The 20594-nt window shown below is 39.6% G+C and overlaps 1 protein-coding gene across 5 annotated transcripts; it reads left to right on the plus strand.

The window, feature by feature from the left end:
• Positions 1-14: 14 nt before the first annotated feature.
• Positions 15-19491, plus strand: cgnb (cingulin b). Of its 5 annotated transcripts, none has more exons than XM_061664322.1 (21): positions 16-109; positions 3978-4987; positions 5062-5147; positions 5237-5306; positions 8300-8388; positions 8533-8665; positions 9474-9686; positions 10595-10743; positions 12077-12106; positions 12693-12798; positions 13855-14055; positions 14823-14906; positions 15394-15648; positions 15722-15892; positions 16575-16736; positions 17761-17850; positions 17926-18009; positions 18081-18199; positions 18282-18390; positions 18694-18857; positions 18936-19491. In XM_061664322.1, exons 2-21 carry the CDS (start codon positions 4007-4009, stop codon positions 19060-19062), a joined length of 3423 nt encoding a protein of 1140 aa, XP_061520306.1. In that variant the 5' UTR covers positions 16-109; positions 3978-4006; the 3' UTR covers positions 19063-19491. The 5 variants fall into 5 exon arrangements, with proteins under 5 accessions (XP_061520311.1, XP_061520306.1, XP_061520307.1 ...); XM_061664323.1 differs by having other exon boundaries at positions 12080-12106; XM_061664324.1 differs by having other exon boundaries at positions 10601-10743.
• The last annotated feature ends 1103 nt before the right edge of the window (positions 19492-20594 follow it).

Consider the following 20594-nt stretch of genomic DNA (forward strand, 5'->3'; position numbering starts at 1 on the left):
TAGCAGGCGTGTTTGGCAACAGGTTGCTCTGGCAGCCAGGAGGAGCAGGAGGCAACGATATTCCCCAGCTGCTCGTCTTCCCGCAACGCTTCAGCATATTTCCGGCCAGGTAAATTTGCACCTAATAAATGTATGAAGTATATAATTTGTAATACATTTTCGTCGTATTGTCACCGCGTAGTTAACAGTCGCAAGAAAAAACTAAATGCTGCCTGTTTTTAATTGGATCGCTGCGCGTTGCGTAAACGAGGATAAGACGATGTTATTATAGCAGCTCTAATCCTTAAATGGGATACGACGGCCCTTAATCAATGTTTACGTCTCTTCGCTTGTGGTTTCGACGTGCACCGATCCCGATTGACTGGACAGGTGGGTGTGACGCAACCGCCCCTCAGCAGATAGAAAAACAGGCTTTAATTCTCTGTGCTTCATTATCAGTGTTTTTTTTAAATTATTATTATTTTTAATGTGCTTTGATCAGTTTGTGCGGCTACAAATAACCCTAACCCTGAAAAAAAGTGTTCAAACAAGGAGGCACTTAATTTGGCTCACTTTGAGGTGATTTTAATGAAGACCAATTAGTTGCTGTTTGGCTCAAAGTGAGCCCCCAAACGCAAACACCAAAGGAATACTGTAAGCGATGATAGCTTTTCCAATGTAGTATTTTTACTTTAATTGGACAAACCACAAAATATAAACAAGGCTGGGTGTCATCTTGTTAATTGGGTGGGAATCAATGTGCTTGGGAAAAGATGCATCCATTTTGTAATGTGTTTATTTGACACATAACCGCTTTCATTCCTCTTCATTATTGATGCACATCAATCCCATTGAGATATTGTTGTATATAACAAATCACCCAAACACTGCAATTGATTAGAAACCCTGTTGATAGCAATAATACTGTCCTTTCATCATCAGTTAACCCCTTCTCTTCTCTTTCTCACCCCTGGAGGGAATATGAAAGTAGGGGAGAGAGAAAGTTGAAGCATCCAAGGAGGAAGCGAGGGGGCAGCTTGGCCTGTTTGTCAACATTCCCGCCTCGTTTCACACAGTTGTTGTTTGTGCTCCTGGTAGTCCATCATGAAACAGAAGCAGACTTTGTTTCTATTAATCCACCCATCCTTCCCACTTGTGAGGGTGCAGTCCCCCTCAGTGGCTGCCATGTCCTCTTAATCACTCCATATTCTATCCTAAGGCAAAGCACGCACCGCGCCGTGTGTAAAGGGACTGTCTGGAATCCGAGGAATGTTTATTTATTTTTTGATAGGGAGCGAAACAAAGGCTGACTTTGATTCCCAAGGTAATGTGTGTTACACTATAACTGGTCAGTGAGAGCAGGTTACACTTTAATTGCTGTTGAGGGTCGCATCTGTGTGTAAACTGGAGCCTCTGAAGTCCAACTCAAATTTTCCCCGTCGGAAATGAAGATAATCTGTTCCGTGGTCAAACTGTCACCATCATAAAACCTTATCAACTGTAAAGAAAAACATTTTTACGTGACATTGGAATATAGTAGCCTATATAAAAGTGACATGAAGTTAACAGTGAAAACAATTGATCTTGGTTTCGATCAAGTAACGGAATTGCTTGGAAAGTAACTGTACAAGATACATGCTGGGACGCGGGTCTAAACGGTTCATTCCGATTAGAAAATAAGAGAAATGTAGCAAATTTGTTCTACCATCAAACTGTATAAGCAACGTTCTTGAGTAACATTTTAACATTCATAACTCTCATCATCATCATCAGTACCTTTTTGGCTTGTCCTGTTAAGTGGGAAAGTAAGTTAACCCCTGCTAACAACGTAAACTTTGATCGTAATGAATATAGAGAGTGAGGTTTACTGTTTTAAAGCTAAGTCTCTTATGGGTACTCATGCAGCACTTGCTTGATAACGAGTGAGAAACTAGTTTGAAAGTTACACTTTTCGACATAAATGCTCTACATGTTTTATTAGTCGACTAATTGTCGCTTCAGCCATATTGTATTGAGTAGCCAGGACAAAAGGCGTGCATACCGAACAAAGTCTGTTCCTGTGACTCCAATTTGTTCGGATTTGGAATCATTTCATTCCATAAATTTTCCAAAATTGAACAAATCCTTTCCAGTGTCAAACTATTTCAACAGTCCTTTCATACAATTGTAAACGTTAGTTGTTGCTCATGTTAAAAACAACAAAAGACGGACGCAACCTTGCCGAGGACAAAGTGACCATGTTCACGCAACTCACTTTTTGCGCAAATTACTATCTGTAGTTCTTTTATTAGTAGTAGTAGTTTTGCTTGAGCCATGTAGTACTGACCAGCCAGGATGGAAACATGCACACCACTTTGCACACATAGCAATAGGTTCCAATTCTTTGCCATCACTGGTACTCCGCTGGTTGTATCGCTTTGGGGGGAAAAGCTAAAGAAAAAGCACACTGGTACAGTTAATCCTTACTATGCTGACTAAATTGGAATTTGGCGAGATGGCGGCTCGACATGCGAAGCATTGTGAGACTATTTATGTACTGTTCCACCAATAATCGTGGCCAAATTCTGACGGGCGTTGAGTTTTTCTGATGTTTCGCCATTATTGCTCGGTGGGGATGAGAAAACTTGTGCTCTGCCTCGCTACCGCCACTGAAAGTCAACACGCTCCGCCTGAGTGACTCCTTGGATAACAGTCTGGCAAAGAGCGAGGAGAGGCCCATTACAGACATAGACCCTTTTTTGTTTTACGCTCTACAGAGCCTGAACAATAGGGACGAGTATTCCCCCATCCTTGGTGTACTCCTCTTCCACTTTCATTATTCTTTAACATGCCAAGGAGTGTCGCTTGCTTGCGAGTCATGCTAGAAAACAAACACACAACGGTCATTGGCAGGATTAAAGCATTTTAAAAAAATTTTTGGGCATGAAACAGTGGAACACTGCAAGTGTTTTTAATTGTGTCCATTCAAGCTCCTGCGGTGCAGAAGCCTCATTAATGTCATTAGTGATGTGAACCGAGTTTTATGAAAGTCTTAAAAGCTTCTTAAGACGGAGTAAGCATGTCTCTGGACTGCTGTAGTGGAAACAAGTTACTTATCTAAATAGCACTTAGACAAGTGTTTTTGTGGCGTGTCTATTTTTCATGCCTACGGGAGCGAGTGTTCACTGAAATCAAGGTTGTTTTGGTGTGTGCTCAGAACGAGCCCGGTGTTGGCGAACGTGATCCAGTGGCATGAACACAAAACATTCCCATTAAGAAGGAATTTGAGCCTATACTCTGGCGCAGTGTTCCCCAACCTTTATTGAGCCAAGGCACATCTTTTAATTTTGAAAAATCCCATGGCACATCGCCAACCAAAAATATCTCAAAAAGTGAATATACTGAAATAATGATCATCTCATCTCGATTTACGCACAACCGTACTTACTGTGAAGTCTGAGCTTGTTGAGTTGAACACAAAGTTGATATATTTGAAGGTATAGTGGCGTTGGGATGTCAGAGCACTTGCACCTGGGAGGTTTAACTGTTGACGATACCATTTTTGATTGTGGGGCTACTGGTTCCATGGTTGTAACTATCAATTGGTCAGTTTTGTGGAATTGATGGTTGATTAATCAGGTCAAAATGGAGCGCAATGCTTGTCCACAATCAGCAGTGGCGTTATTGTTTCAGTCTCAACTAGTTTGCCGTGTAAAGAAGTGGCGGAACATGACGTCAGCCTCTAAATGCCTAAAACCCTAAACGGTATAATGGATGGCGGTTGTATTGGTTCACATGGTTGACTTGTGTGTAGCCGGACTGGGATCATTTCCAGCTCATTGCCCCAGTCGCGATTGTTTGGTTTGGCTGGCGAACAGTCCATGATGTAGTCTCCCTTTCACCTGAAGTCAACTGGTATAGCCTCTAGCTCCTTGCGACCCGGCTAGGTTAGATTCTAGCCTCTGGTGTGATCCAGAACACGGATGATTCACCGGATTTGCATTTCCTTCTTCCGCCAGGCTACCTGTGCACCAGCTAGGAAGTGGACATGAGCACCCTATCCGCCAACAGGAAGCCCCTCGTGGACTACGGGGTTCAGATCCGCTTCATCAAGGACCTCCACAACACGGGTGGGGCAGCACCAGACAAGCCCAGAGGAAGTAATGCCACCTCACCCCATCCCGCTAGCAAATACGGGGTGGCAGTGCGTGTTCAGGGGATCTCCGGGCAGCCGTACGTGGTGCTGAATGACGGTGCCAAGGGCGACTCATATGGCGTTCAGCTTAACACACCGGCTACCAGCCCCGCGCCCCCCTCATCACCATATAAGAGCACTCCCAAAACCAACGGCACAGCGGAGTTCACCAACCCTCACAGCGTTGGTGTGAGTAACGCACACTCCCCTGAGGACGAGGACGGGGAAATCTACCAGAGCCCCCTGAGAAGACCTCCAGGGGACGGTCAGGCGGGGAGTCATGGTGAGGAGGAGGCGAGGACTGCGGAACCCCAAGTCAAAGCAGCTGCAAGTGATGTACAGGAAGAGCAAGATTGTACCAGTCAAGAAGAGTACAATGAAGCCGGGTTGAAACCAGTCAAGGTGAACGGTGCCGGACCCAGGGGCTTCAAACAAAACAGTTTCACAGGGACCCCTTCAAAATATGACAACAAGCAGGTTCCAGAATCTCCTACGGAGTCCTCTGTGTTGACAGACGAGAAACCGATTGACACCAACTCCCTCGCTCCGATCAACAAGCTCATCAGTAAATTCAACAATAGGACCCCAGGTGGCTCCCCACAGACCAGGGGCCGAAGCGGCGCGAGACAACAGCTCAGGTTTGAAGAACGCAAGCGCTCCAAAAGCTTGGACGCGCGGAAGGAGACATCCAGCCCCTCGTTGCCTGCGCCGACCTTCAATCCCTACGCTTCCCCTCTGTCCGCCGACTTGTCAAATCGCGTACCGCAGACGAGCTTTGCATCGCAGGCGAAGTATGCCGCCAAGGAGACATCTCCAGTCATAGCCAAAAAGCCTGTAAGGTCCAGCAAGATTGTGATGGTTTTACTTGTCAACAGATTTGCATATACTTCTCGTGTTCCCCTTTCAAGGCGGTACCGCCGAGGATGCTAAAAGTCAATGGTGGTGGGGAGAAGGCTCAAGCCAAGCAAGCTATTTACAATGTTCCCAAAGAAGGGTAAGTAAGTCTGCAAAGGCATTGGGATCAGACTTGGAGCATATAATCCACTCTAGTGTAATCCCCCTCATCTGTTCATCTCCCATCAGCACCAGTGAGAATGACGTATCCCACGAAAGTAAAACCAACCTTGTGTATGAGACCACCAGCAGTTTAAAGGTACACACTTATTTTTCTTAGATATTAACAATGATCCAATGAGGGTTGGGAAAACACAAGATTAGCATAGCTGCTATTGTATTGGCATAAAATTCTTAACGATTAAGTAACTTAACTAGCTCTGGCTCTATTAAACGTAAACATAAAATGTTTCATTTGTTGTATTTATGAAGCCAGCAGTATTTAACTGTTAGCACAAAACATTGAAGCTGGGAAGTAGCAAGTCTGAGCTGTTAGCTTAGCACAAAAGTCTGAAACTGGGAGGTAGCGAGTCTGACTTCTTCTATACTTTCTGGACACTCATCACTGATATAATTCATTACTGTTTGACACAGCCATGTAAAAATATCAATTTGCAGTATTACTTTGAAGCTAGCTAGCTAAGTTTTGATACCAGCAGGCATTTTAGAGGTAGAGAATGAAAATTGGTGTACCTGTATGAAATGGCAGAAAAAAAAACCTTCTTAATGCTTTCATGCTAACAAAATAGCACATTGAGCTGATTTAGCTGTTAGCATTGCAATAAATCCTGAAACTAGGCTAGTTCTTACTCTTTTAAACATGACTCCTGATGTTAATTCCATGTATCTAGTAAAGTTTTCATCACCACCATATGTATTTTTATGCCTATAATAGTCCTTCTAAGATAGCAAGTTAGCAAGATGCTTTTGTGCTAGTAATTTATTTTCCTGCATAGCAAGTACCGTGTTTAAAGGTGAAGAATAATGTTTTGAACCACTAAAAATAGTAGTAAAGACACATCCTATATGCTTTTGTGCCAAGAAATTAGCACACTAAGCTAATCAAGATGTTAGCATAGCACTAAGCGTGTTTTGACAATGTATATGTTGTTGACGTTATATTATACCATGCTAGATGCTCTAGCACAATTGCTCACATTTTTTTTTATGACACAAAATTTAGCTGTTAGCATAGCGCAAAATCTGAATTTCTGACACTGTATAGGCTATTATTACCATGTTAAATTATGCCATTCTATCAATTTATGACATTATAGTGTTAGTGTTGTGTGTAAAGGGGAAAAATGTCCGCTGGTGTTTAACTGCAGCAAAAAAAAAAAAAAAAAAAACTGAACTAATGGTTTGACAGCTAACAATTAGCAAATAGCACGCTGGTGAAGTTTTGCATGTGGGTCAGAGTGTGCCTGGTGTAATGTTCTGCTAATGAAGCAAACAGATGGCTGACAACGTGTCCTCCTTTGTGACAAAATGAAGCCAGGCGCAGTGTTTCACTCAGTCCTGTTTTGTCATCTCACACAATGATTTAAGGGCCGTGTCAATCTTGCCGCTCTTTAAGATAAACCTTGCCGCCGCTCTCATGAACGCATGTCGCCTCTCTTAGAAATGTGCCTGTTATTTTATTTATTTATTTATTGCATAAATCTCCATACAAATGCACCATCATGTGCGTTATGGCCTTGTTGTGTTGTCGCTTGGCAAACATTCAAATGCCCGGTAATTGAGAGGCATTAATATTTATGGTGGATTGGAACCCTGCACTTGCCAGGGGGGCTTTTCCCTACCACACGGGGGTCCTAAAGTGGCCCAATGTTTTTGTGGCCGCCCACGCAGTTTTTGCATTTTTAATGTACTGATGTACTAATTACTAAAATGACGAACTAGGCATTTGTTACATAAAGTTGGAAAGTTAGGATCATTAAAATTCATTTGCTTGAATTTTAATTTCCAGCAATTCATGTTGGTTCCCCCCCCCCTTTGGCTTTTTACCATCTTTTTTGTTACTTGTGCGAGGCCACCCTGTACCTCGCTAGAGTTTAGTTGAGTGAACGGTTCTTCGTTACAGTTGTTCCTGGGAACAGATTCTTTCCATGATTTCCTACAGGGAAAAAATGGATTGGGAGATCTGCATAGATCTTCTACTCTACCTCCATTTTGTGATCATTCCGGAATATGCCATTCATATGTGTCTTTCCGTGTGTGTTTACTGCAGTGTTATGTTCGCCACTGACACTGGTTTGTTTGCCTGCTCCAATGATGCCAGAGGATTGGGTTGCACAACTAGTTTGCTTTTGTCTCCATAGTGTGACATCATGCTTATAACAGTGGAAAAATAGCAATATCTAGCTTGGATTTTCCCCTTTTTAGTCCATGGTTAAGTCAGCCAGTGGTGGCTTTTTGCCATTCTTTTGCAGTCTGAATGCTGAAAATCCCATATTCTGAGACTCCCTAGAGTCCGCAGAAGTCTCCAGTTACACCATTATAAAGTGGATACATTTATTGCTCGTTACCTTTTTGAAAAATAGATGTTAGAATTGTCGGAAAAGTGGATCAGTTTGCTGTTACTTACCTTAGAAGGTTCGGAAAAGTGGCTAAATATGTTGCTCATCGCTGTTTTGAAAAATAGATGTTAGAGGGGTCGTTAAAGTCTCTAAAGTAGGCAACACCGAGCAGCCCTCGCTTCGTCACAACGCCCTAGCTCCGCCCAGATCATTGCAGTAACGAAAGCTGTATTTGGCACGTTCATGAGAACGATCCACCCCCTCAAAACAGCAATTTGAACCAGACTGTGCTGTAATTCTTTATCCTTTCTGACTGAAGAATGTCAGAGACCGTCTACAAAGGGAACTGTTTTTTTAACTTGTGAACAGTGCATATGCCGCCATTAAAAAAGGGCAAAAATTAGGTGCCCTGAGGAGTAGATACTTTTTGTTTCAACGTCTGTGTGTTTTGTTGTCATGAGCGTGGAGGAGGAAAAGCGCTTGCATAGATCTTCTGCAGCCTTGACAAATGGGGGAGGCAGTGGGCGGGCGACACCTGTGTACACTAAGCAGCCTCGTCTGTGTGTGCGTGCGTTTGTCTTAACAAATTCACAGCACGCCACCGGTCTGACCGGTTCTCCGCAAGACGCTGAAAGAAACTAGGGCAAAGAAAAGAACCAAGGCAGATAAGACAGAGCGAATAATGTATGTGCAAGGTTGACTCTAGACTTACACTGTGTGTGTTTGTGTGCAGAGGGATGGAAACCAGAAGAAATTTAACCTCGTGGAGCTCGAGGAGGAACTCGCTTACTGCAAGAAGCAACTGCAGCAAGCCCATGAAGAGTAAGGATGGGTGTAGTATATATGTAAATACCACAGGGCGATTTCAAACATGCAAATCTTAAAACAGATAAAACCTCAACCTTAACCCACGAATATATGGCTAAAAACTAAAATGCCCCCCCCCCCGTACGTGTGTGCATGTAGGTTGGCTGAGGAGCGCATCAGTCGAGAGATGGCAGAGTCTCGCCTGCGTCGACAAGAAGATCACCTGGCCGAGCTCCAGGAGGAGCTCAGGGGGGTCTCAGAAACGGCGCCCCACCCCGACTCGCTGAGGACGGTACAGACGCCACTGTTGACTCTTTTGTGTGTGCAATCAATAATCAATATTTAGACAAAATCAAATGGTAAGCATCATTTAAACAAATGTAAAGCAGAACTAGCAACAAAAGTAATTTTAAATGTCTTGTTGAATACTAATAAGAGAAATTCATCAATAAAGTCATAAAAAAGAAATGCATACATAATTAAAACAATTAAAATGCAATTGAAATAATTAAAACAAAAAATAATGGCAACCATTAAATAAGTAAAATAGCTTATGATTCATGAATAATGTGATTAAAATATTGAAATATGTTGGCAATAATTTTGAAAACAGAAAACGTAATAGAATGAAATGTATAAAAAGGTTTTCGCTTGAAAATGGCAGGTTTTATATATTATAACAGCGTCAAAAGTAAAAAAAAGAAATACGTTTAAAATACTAAGGCAATTGAGTAAAATATAAATTAAATGTAAATATGTGATCATATATAATTAATGCATTGATTAAAATGTGGTAATTTTGAAATACTTGTTTTTAAGTTTTTATTTTTCACTTAAAAGGGAAACCTTTGTTTAAAATTATATGAAGAAAAACATCAATATAACAGATTTAGGATATAATAAATCAAATATTGATTAAAATATAATGTAATAATTTTTAAAAGGTCAAATGGCAAACAGCATCCAAAGTATTTTTAAAAATCTTAAAATAAATAATAAATCTAGTAAAGCAAAAATAATACTGAAAAAGACCCATGTCTGGATGATTGAATATGATATAATAAGTACAGTATTATATGAGTGGTTGCGTGTGGCGTCAGGACATGGCCAGCCTACAGGCGGAGCTGGCCGAGACGTCGGCGCGGCGTCAGCGGCAGGACGAAATTCTGCGGCAGCGGGATCGCGAGCTGACGGCCCTGAAGGGGGCGCTCAAGGAGGAGGTGGAGTGTCACGACCGCGAGATGGAGACGCTCAGAGAACAGTACGCACTCGACATGACCAACCTCAGGAAGACCATGGAGCAGCTGACACAGGTGGAACACTTTAACCGTCTAAAAATAACGGAGTCCATACACTTTACATCAGAATCAGAATCATCTTTATTTGCTAAGTATGTCCAAAAAACCCACCAGGAATTTGTCTCCGGTAGTTGGAGCCGCTCTAGTACGACAACAGACAGTCAATTGACAGAGAACACTTTTGAGACATAAAGACATTGACAAAAACAGTCACTGGGCTATAAAGGGGTTGCTAGTTATCTGGTAATGCTGGTACAATTTAATTTTTTTTATTTTTATACATTATATTATCATGACCTGCGATTGGCTGGCAACCAGTTCAGGGTGTACATGCCTTTATGCATACAAATTCCAAGGTTGTGTTTCAAAATAGATAAAGGACTTTTGCTTTTTCTCCACCATGCACCTTTTGTCTCGTCTTTCGCCTTGATCCCCTCAGTAAGTTAGGCCACGGCGAAGTCGGGCTCAAACTAAGACTTAAAAGAGAATTCCGCCACTTGTGATCACCGTGGAAAACTTTTCAGAATTCTCCTCGCAGCAGATTTTGGGGTTCGCGTTCCGTGCACTATTTCTCAAACGTATGAGGCCAAGTATAAAGGCGGTATTGGAGGAGACGTGTTGCGTGGTAAAAATCGGAGTCGGGGAGAAAAAGCAGCAGGCAGACTTTGAGAGAAAACGCGTTTGACAGTTGTGTTTCAAGTTATTATCGGGATGCATTTTTACATGCAGTGCAGGATGCTGACATCTGCCTAAGGAAGAAACTTTGGACTTTATTTTAAAATCATATTTCTATCGATAGGTCCGTGTCTTGGTGAAGCAACGTGTGCTCTTTATCCAAGTTTATTATTGTACTCTGTGTAAGAAATAAGCTAAAAAGGTAACTCTTTGTTGATTGCAGTACTCTATTTGATGTATTTTGTCAGTCGCAGGAGCAGATCGAGGAGGAGCGCGAGCGCGTCAACGCGTCGCTGGTGAGCCTGGAGGAGGAGCTGGACAGCTGCAGGGATCAGGGAGACCACTGGAAGTCGCAGCTCCACGGCACCTCGCATGAGCTGCAACAAGCGCAACAAAAGTGAGACCCTCTTCATATTTCTGTTTCACCCCAATGGAAGAGGAGTTACATGTGCAAAGTGTATTGCTGTATTGCTATTAGGGATGAATCAAATGGTGAACTATAAAGTGTTCCCCGTAAATTATAGAATTTGTTGTTGTCATTAAACTACTTATTTGAAAGAATGAGCAGGTTATACATGTTCCGCTTTAACATTCTAATCATATCTAAACAATACACCAAATAGTATGGAAAAATGAAATTAAACACAATATGTAAATATACTTGTTTAGAAGTCAATAAAGACAATAAATATTTGCCATTTAATTTTATTCCGTAGTGCTCTAGCACACACATTATAATTAAAAAATATATATTTTTTGAAAATATCTATTTTGAAAATATAAAATTTTCTAATAAAATTACATCTTTTTTTCTAATATAGTCTTGTAAAATTATTTTGCGTATAAAATTCAGATTTTTCTCCACAAATCCCAATTTTGTTCCCATAAAATTATTTTTTAAATAATTGCTTTGTAGAATTCATTATTTTTTTTCTTTATTTAAGGACTTTTAATCATGAATTGTTTATATTGATTTCGGAATATTAAAAGATTGTTTTCTGTAAAATTCAGACTTAGTATTTTTTGCAGCACTTTTATGTGGCAAATTTTGACTTTTTCCTCGCAAAATTAAATATTACCACATTTTTCTCATATTATGATTGTTCTTGTAAAAGTTTGACTTATTGTATAAAAAATAACCTCATAAAATTGCAGCTTTTTTATGAACTATTAATTGCTCCTTTTGCTAAGCAAAACAGCAGCACTTATTGACACGTGTAAATGGTCTCATAACATGGTTCTTTTACTATTACAATTTAAATTTTATGGGGGAGGGGGGTTAAAATTTTGCTAATTTTCTTGGAATATGTCTCATTTTTTCCTTATAAAACTAAGATTTTTCTTAATTCCCATTCAACTATTTAGCTTCAGTCATCACTAGTCGGTCATTTTGTGTTTTTAACATATCTGTTCATCTGAACTAATCGTAACCAAATAGAGTTAGCAATAATCTGCATGCATTATCAGCATACATCCTATTATATATTCTGTGTTATCATTTGGAGCGGGCCTTCATATACATTTGCTGTTTACGTCTTCCACCAGGTTGTCGTCACACATTCCAGCCTTTGGCCCAAGATCAAGCAACTTCTCTTTTTGATCTTTTTCGTTTTTGTCCATTTTTAATATCCCACAGTTCAAAGCAGCATCAATACAAATGTTGTTTTCTACTTTTATTTGAGTCTACTCTTAACTTTCCTCTTTTTTAACCACCTGCACCTTTCATCCAGCAGGACGAGGGGACACTCCAGCAGTCACATGTGAGAAGTGAAAGTTTGGCTTTACGTAGATGAAGATTAAAATCAGACAAGCAGTAATTTTAGATTGGTTTTTGGATGTGCGAGATGTGTTGAGGCCCTTGAGTTACTAACTGCAATCACAAACCCAGTCTCCCCTAAAATCATTTTCAAATTGCTTTAAAATCTAAAGGTAAGTGGCCTTGGACCAGCACCTTCACCCCCTTTGTGCTGCAGCCTTAAAGAAGACATATTATGAAAACAAATAAAAAAACATTTTAAAATTCTGACTTTTTTCCCCCTCAACTTTTTTTCTTACAAAATTGTATTTAGTTTTCTCTTAATATTGAAAGTGGTAGATTTTTCACCAGTTTAGCTTCCAAGTCAGGGGCGGAGAAACTCTGCTTTGAGGCGCTATTCGGCAAATGAGTCCAATTTGTGACATCGCAATAGAGACTTTGTATACAAGCTTAAACGGTAACTTTTCCATAATATGTCCTCCTTAAATGTTTTTTTTTTTTTTTTTGTGGTCTTGCAGTGAGGGTGTAGCGTTTAGCGAGCTTCTTTTAGCCGTGAGGGTCCTCTGTAAGCGCATTGTTGTCCTGCGCAGGCTTCTGAAGTGTCTTTCGGAAAAGGAGGAGTTTGAGAGCAAGCTGAAGGAAGTCCAGGACTCGCTACTCGCCGTGCAGAAGCAGCACTCGCCCTCTTCGGCGGAGGTAACGCAACTCGGATGTGACAACTCTTTGGGTAGGACTTCTCGACGAGGTTACATTTAGAACATGTTTACAAGTAGCTCATTAAGAATGTTATCATCAAAATTCGGTATAAAGATAAGGAGAGGGGGCTGGTCCACCTTGGATTTCAAAGCAATTTTGCAGTTCATGCAAGTGTGAAAAGAAGTCAACCTTGCGCTGATGTTTGGCATGTTGTTTTTTTTCTGTCTCTTGTGAAAAGCCAAAAAAGAGGCAGTTAATGTTTTCATGCTCGTGGCTTTCTCAACCACTTTTTTCAATACCGTTTTTTTGTTTTGTCTGTTAAAATTTACAAAAGAAATCAAGATTTTACTCCCATAAAATATTTCATTAGGTTATTTCTCATGAAGTGTAAACTATTTTCACAAATTGGTGTCATGAAATTGTTCATTTAAAACAAAATCATATTTTTCTCATGAAATGATGACATTTCGTATACAAATCAGACTTAATTCCTGTGATATATTTTTTGCCAAAATAAAATGAGGGTATTTTTCTAAATGTCCATTTTTTTTCTTGTGCAAGTGTATATATTCTGAATAAAATTGCCAGATTTTTTAGAATATTATGATTCATTTTCCTTGATGAAATTATGATTTTTTTTTTTTTTGTTTGTTTTTTTTTTTTTTCCCCCTCAAATTTTACTAAGCCTTTTTGGGGTGGTTTGTTAGAACCGGTACTGGCCCAGTATATTCATGATATAATGTGATAAGTGTCACTGATTAATCAAATAATCATGATTAATTAACGATGCCATAAAATGGTGATAATTTTCTCAAAATACACTTTCCATTAAAATTATGACCCTTATAGTTTTTAATTATTATATTTAATAAATAGGTTAATTATGGGCTCACTAATTGGCAAACCTGTCGCTTGGGGGTTGTTCTTATCTGATACCTTTTATTAAATCATGAAGGTGGTAACAAGTTAATAACCTATTTATAAATCATTTTCAAACTGATTGTGAAACGCTTCCCAGTCTTTGTGCGCTCACATCCATTGATTCTCATCTTCAAGGAGCTTCAGCGTTGCCATGACGATCTGCGCCAGGCCCGTCTGGCGGCAGACGAGCAGAAGGACGCCCTCCGCGACAAGAGCGAGGCCCTCGAAGCCCTGAGGAGAGAGAGCGACGAGCGCGAGGCTAAGCTCCTGGCGCAGATCGGCGACATCAAGGCGCAGAAGGCTCAGCTGGAAAAGGTCCTGCAGAAAGCCAACGAGGTGATTAACAGGATTCACATTAAAATGCGCCAGTGAGGGTTATTCTACACATCAGGTTGTCATTTTTTCCCCCCACAATTACTTTATTTTCTCAACTACTGCCAATCCCTCTAATAGACACCGTGCTCCCAGTTAGTCGCCAGGTTGGTCGTCCACTTATGACCAAAAAAACCGACTCCCTCAAATAGACACCTCCCTGGGTCGTAACTAAATGTCTCAGTTGGCAGACGAAGGTTGACACATGATTCCTAGAGTTCATTGCAAGGCCATTTACAGGTATACTCAGTTGCTCACCAAAAGAGCAGCATCTCTTCAAGCACATACACTCTCGTAAATTGTATATTTTTTTTCATAATATTGCAACATTTTTCTTTGTCCACTTAGGGAAAAAAAAAATTAATCTTCAAACAAAAAATTGTTTTGTTCTCTGAAAAAAGCGGTTTACATTCTTTCTGAAAATTCTGACTTCATTCCTGTTAAAAACAAAACACTTAAATCATTTTTTCCATAACGTATTCTGGTATAAGTTTTCTCCAAACATTGTCATATTTTGCTCTGAATATTATGAAATTTTTCTCATAAAATGTATCATTTTCTTTCTTGTAAAATGCTTATGTAATTGCAGTGGAGTTCCATTCTTTTTTCTAATTCATGAAAATGTTATATTTCAATATTACAATGTTTTCTCATAAAATTCCAAAACTTTTGACCTCGTCAAATTTGAAATAGTTCATCGAGCGCGAGAATGGTTGGCGTTTTGTGCGCAGGCATCTTCTTCTGTGGTGGATCACAGCACCAACATGGAGTTCCAGGAAACAAACACTCGCCTCAGAGAGAGGATCGCCCGCATGGTACTAACCGCATTACTGTACGACGACGACAGCAACAAAAAGAATGCAGAGCTGCATCCACAGAGAACACATATACACACACACACACACACACACACTACGTTATGCAAATGAGTATATTGTACAGTAAGAAAACAAACAGCCTGGCAAATAATCCCCCTTTTTGATGCAAAGGAATCCTTTTTTGTTAGTAAAATAAGATGTAACAGAAACAGATTAAGAACACATTTTACTGCAGTCAAAATAACACAAAAAAGATAACACTTTTGTAATACATTTAAATTTGTATATTGTTAAATTCGATATTTAGTACACCATATTGAACCACCCAATTGGACTGTTTGGGACCAAAACAGCAGCATGTACATTGGGGCCTAAACAACTTAACTTTTTCGTATAAACAGTTCTTCAGATGAATTACCTCATGTTATAAACAAATTGAAAACGCAACAGGTGCTAATAAATGCACAAATGAACCTCGCTCCAGAGGCTGCAGTCCAGCGCAGCCAGAAGCCCCGAGTCCGAGGAGGCGACGGAGGCCCTGGAGGATGAGAACCGCTCCCTCAAATCCCGGCTGGAGGAGGCCAAGCGAGGGGCGTCGCGTCTGGCCAAGGAGAGGGACGAGCTGAGCCGCCGTCTGGAAGAGAGGGACCTGGAGCGGGAGGCCCTGCGGCGGGGCAAAGGCGACCTGGAGGAGCAGAAGAGGCTTTTGGACCGAGCGCTGGAGAAGATGAACAAAGAGGTTTGGCTCTACGCTAACATAACTTTTTGACGTGATTTGCCTCCGTGTTAATTTGAGCTCCTGCTGCGTACAGATGGAGGTGGTGATGGGCGACTCCCGTCAGTCGGTGGCCGCCCTGCAGACGCAGCTGGACGAGTGCAGGGAGCGCTCCAGGAAGGACTTGTTGGAGGCCCAACGCAACAACAAGGACAGGATGGCCGAGCTGCAGAGGGCCCAGAGCAACCTCAAGACGCAACAGGAGGAGGTCAGGACTTCACTCCATTCATATATATATATATATATATATATATATATATTTCTGTTTCTTACATTTCAAAATGACAATTGTGCTTTTTTTTTGGGGGGGGGGGGGGGGCTCACAACATGCTTCTTGTAATATTCAGATATTATCTGAGAAACATTACAAATCTCCATATTTTTCTGTATGGCTTTTTTTCTCCTTTTTTTTTAATCTCCTTTTTTCCCTGCTAATATTAAGACTTTTTGGCAAAATTGTGAATTTATTAACTTACATGTTTTGATTTTATGACAAATTTACAATAATTACAACAACAAAAAATAACTTGTCGGATTTTAACATTCCTAAAATGTGTAATTTTTTTTCTTTTTTTCCCACTTTTTTTTATTGTAAATGTATTACTTTTTTTTGTAAAATTGCAGTTTTTCCCCACAACACTGAATTTTTTTTTTTTGATAGTTACAAAATTCTAACTTCATTTTCCCGAATAAAATCAATTTTTTTTTCTCACGTACATTCCCCAATTTTTTCTTGCAAACAAAAAAAAAAAAGCATCCCATTCTCCCATAATTTGTTCCATCTTCAGAAAATACCAGGTGCATTTTTTTGAGCGATCATTTTACTATAACTCAGTGTCGTACGTTTCAAGGGAAGTTAACCACATTGGAGTGACGTGCTGTGGCTTCAGGTGTCACGGCTGAAGAAGGAGCTGCTGGGCTGCAGCGAGGAGCGAGACAGCGCTCAGCTGGAGCGAGACCTCCTCAGCAACCGCCTCAAGCATTTGGAGAGCGAGCTGGAGTCGCAGAAGGGAACGCATACGGACCGCACCCGCGAGATCAGGGGCCTGGAGGTGAGGGGTCAAAGGTTTACAGCAAGGCAGGCCAAAGAGGGTTAGGGTATAAATATGGTTTGGAATGCTTATTATACCAACAGTATGACTCCTCTTACATATTACTTCAAATGGATGCTGTGCAGAAATTATTATTTACATTTTTTTTTTAAGTAAAATTACATATTTCTGTGCTAAAGTCAGATTTATTTTTCTCCAGAATTTTTTTTTTTTCTGGCTCTACATTTTTCTCCGAATTGGTTTACATGTAAAGTTGTCATATTTTCCTCCTTTCTTTTTTTTAGCTTAATTGGTGCATCTTTTCTCATAAAACCCAAATATTTCAGAGGGCTTTCTAATAAAAAAAAAAATTGAGTTATTTATTTGTTGTTAAATTCAGATTTCGCTTTCACAAAATGTTTTTTTTTTTCTCTTGTGAAAGTTTATTTTTCTTGTAAGAGCACAATATATTTTCTTGTAATACTGAAGCTTTTTTCTGGCTCTAAATTTCAGACTTTCCTCCTCAATATACAATGTTTTTTTTTTTTTTTTTTTACATTTAAAATCATGACATTTTCCTTTTTTTCGCAATTGTTCTCATAAAATTGTCATTTTGAATTTTTAGTTTTTTTGGTCAGGAACGCACCTTTTTGGTCTTGAAAATACAACTTTAACTTTCAAATTCAAGGTTTTTTTCAGAATAAAATTCCAGATTTCTCTTGCCAAAGTTTTAATTGTTTTCCCGAAATTTGTTTTTCTTGTGAAAATTAGATATTTGTAAGATCACTTTTTTCTTGTAGTACAAAAGCTTTTTTTTCATATTGTGAATTTATCTACACTTTCTCATAAAACTTTCTTCCAGTAGAATAAAAACAACTTCTTTGTCAAATTCTGCTTTTCCGACCACAAAATAAAAAAAGAATTTCTTCTTAAATTGTGAATTGTATTTTTTTTTTTTGGTTGAATATAGCTGCATTTTTCAAGATTATGATTCTGCATATAAACCAGATGACTGCAAATCTGGCATCTTCCACATGTTGTAAAGGATAAAATCAAGACCCTGGAGATCGAGCTGGACGAGGAGAGGAGCAGCGTGGAACTTTTGAATGATCGCATCACACGCAGTAGAGATCAGGTGAAACAAACGCGTTTACTTAGTCACGTTATTTGTCAAGTTCTGTAGTTGACCTCCACCCGTTTCGACTTTCAGGTGGACCAGCTTCGCTCCGAGCTGATGCAGGAGCGCTCGGCTCGACACGATCTGGAGATGGACAAGAGTGCTATCGAGAGACAGGTGAGCACGCGTGTATAAAAATGTGAATGATGGCCGTTTTGTGCTCTTTTGCTGACACCGGACCTTTGCAGGTGAAGGAGCTGAAGTCGCGCGTGGCCGACATGGAGGGACAGACGCGACCCTCGGCCGGCATTGCCGTGCTGGAAAGCAAAATTCAGGAGCTGGAGGAGAGGCTGCGCAGTGAAGAACGGTAAAAATAGTATATATTTATTTATAAAATCTCTTATGTGGCTTCAACGGTTCTGGTGGTTGCGTTTGTTTTGTGCGTTCAGAGAGAAGAGCAGCATCCAGGCCTCCCAGAGACGAACGGAGAGGAAGCTGAAGGAGGTCAACGCCACGCTGGACCAGGAGAGGATCCAGCATGTCGAACAAAAGGATCAAGTAAACAGCATTTGTTTTGTTTTCGTTGCTCAGTATAGTTTGACATTTTTCCCCCTCTCAAAATTAAATATCAAAATATTTTTCGAGCAAAATTACGACTCCATTCGCCACAAATGACACTCCTTCATTGATTGGTTGATTTTGGATCTAACATGAACACGTATTATAATCAATCGCAAAACAGATAAGATTTGAAAAAATATATAGCGAGAGAGCTCTTGACCAAATGCTGACTCCGCTAATGGTCCCCAGCTGAACTCTTCCTCCTTTTCCCCTTTGACCCTTGCGTGGCCGTCCCTGCAGCTGACCCTGCGCGTGAAGGCTCTGAAGCGGCAGGTAGACGAGAGCGAGGGGGAGGTGGAGCGTCTGGAGGGCGTGCGCAGGAAGGTGCTGAGGGATCTGGAGGAGCAGCAGGAGCTCCAGGAGGCGCTGCAGGCCAAAGTCACGGCACTGGAATCAGAAATCAAGTAAATGCCATCCATTGTCATTGCTGTTATTTCTTGACATCTGATTTGCTAATTGTCTCGTTTTATGTTTTTAACCAGGCGCAAGGCGCAGCACTCCCATCGCAGCACTTTGGCCACGCTGAGCTCCGAGGACGACGACGCTTTCTACGACATCAACATCGCCGCCATCCTGAACGAGAGCCACCACCAAGGCTCCAACGGCTAATAACGGACCAAGGGAAAAGGCTCACTGCTTTTATTTTTAGTCGGGCAGCGCAGAGGTTGCCCGGGTAATGAGGTAGCATTCAGCTGCAACCACCTCACTTCTTTCCTTTTTTTTTGTTTGGTGAGACTTTTCACAAATGGTCTCGGTGCTGTTGCTGCAGTGTGTTAATGCGTGACATCTCTGTGTTAAATTCCTGATATTTTTCTCATAATGTCGGGACTTTTTTACTCATGAAATTACAACTTTTTTTTCTTGTGAAATCCTGCCATTTTCCTCGGATTATTCGCCATTTCTCCCACAAAAAAGAAGTAAAAAATATTTTTTTTCGGAGTGCTATTTTTTTTTCTTGCAACTTTGTCTTTATTGTCCTTAAATTACGACTTCTATTTCTATTCTCCTAAAATTCTGGCTTTTTTTCTCGCAAATAAAATGGATATTTTGTAATTCTAAAAAAAATATATATATATATATATTTTTTTTTAAATATATATATATATATAAAATATATATATAAATATATATATATATATATATATATATATATAAAATATATATATATATATATATATATATATAAAATATATATATATATATATAAAAAAAATATATATATATATATATATAAAATATATATATATATATATAATATATATTTTTTTTTTCTCAATCTTCATTTTTTAGCAAATTTCTGACTTGTAAAATTGTGATTTGTCTCACAAATTTATCTTTTTCTTCATAAAATCTTAAATTTGTCTTGCAAAATTTAACTTTATTCTCTGAAAATTACTTTTAATTTTTTCAATTTTTCTTTTTCCTCATAAGATTTTTCTTTCCCACTAAATTCTGACTTTTCTCATTATTTCCTAAAATGACAGCTCTCCCCCACTAAATTTTTTTTTTTTTTTTCTTCCCATTGCCACTTTTATTTACAGGAAATTCCTTATTTTTCTCGTAAAAATTTCAACTTGAGGTTTCTTGTAATATTGCAACTTGTTTCTAACAAAGTGTTTTGCTTGCAAACAATCTATGACTATGACTGTTTGAACACAATTGTTTTTATTGTTAAATGCATGTTACGGTTTATCTCCCAGTGTTTGTTTTTGTATTGAAGGTGATGTGATGTTCTATTTTAATATTTTATTTTACAATTCGAATGTGACTGTACTGGGCCTTTTTAATAATCTGAGCCTACACTGGACACTGTATTTGCGATGTACATTATTCAAGACAATCACACACATTGGCACTGTGAATCTAATTCTATTATTGACCCAAATATGAAATGTCTGTTTTTACTGGAATGCTTCAGAAGTGATGGAGGTTGTCCTTGAATGTTGTTTGCATGCTGCTTCTGTGTTGCACACGCGTCTTTTTGTACATGACATTATTTGAAGCATTTTTCTTTCGGTCCTTTCGCGAATGTTGTTTCGAAAGTAAAGAAAAATTGTTCATTTGTGTGATAAAGTGCTGCAATTTTAGTAGATACTTGACACAGATTTTGACGAATAAAAAGAGCCCTACATCAGTTTTTC

The sequence above is a fragment of the Phycodurus eques genome, chromosome 20, assembly GCF_024500275.1.
Source record: "Phycodurus eques isolate BA_2022a chromosome 20, UOR_Pequ_1.1, whole genome shotgun sequence".
Taxonomy (NCBI): Eukaryota; Metazoa; Chordata; class Actinopteri; order Syngnathiformes; family Syngnathidae; genus Phycodurus; species Phycodurus eques.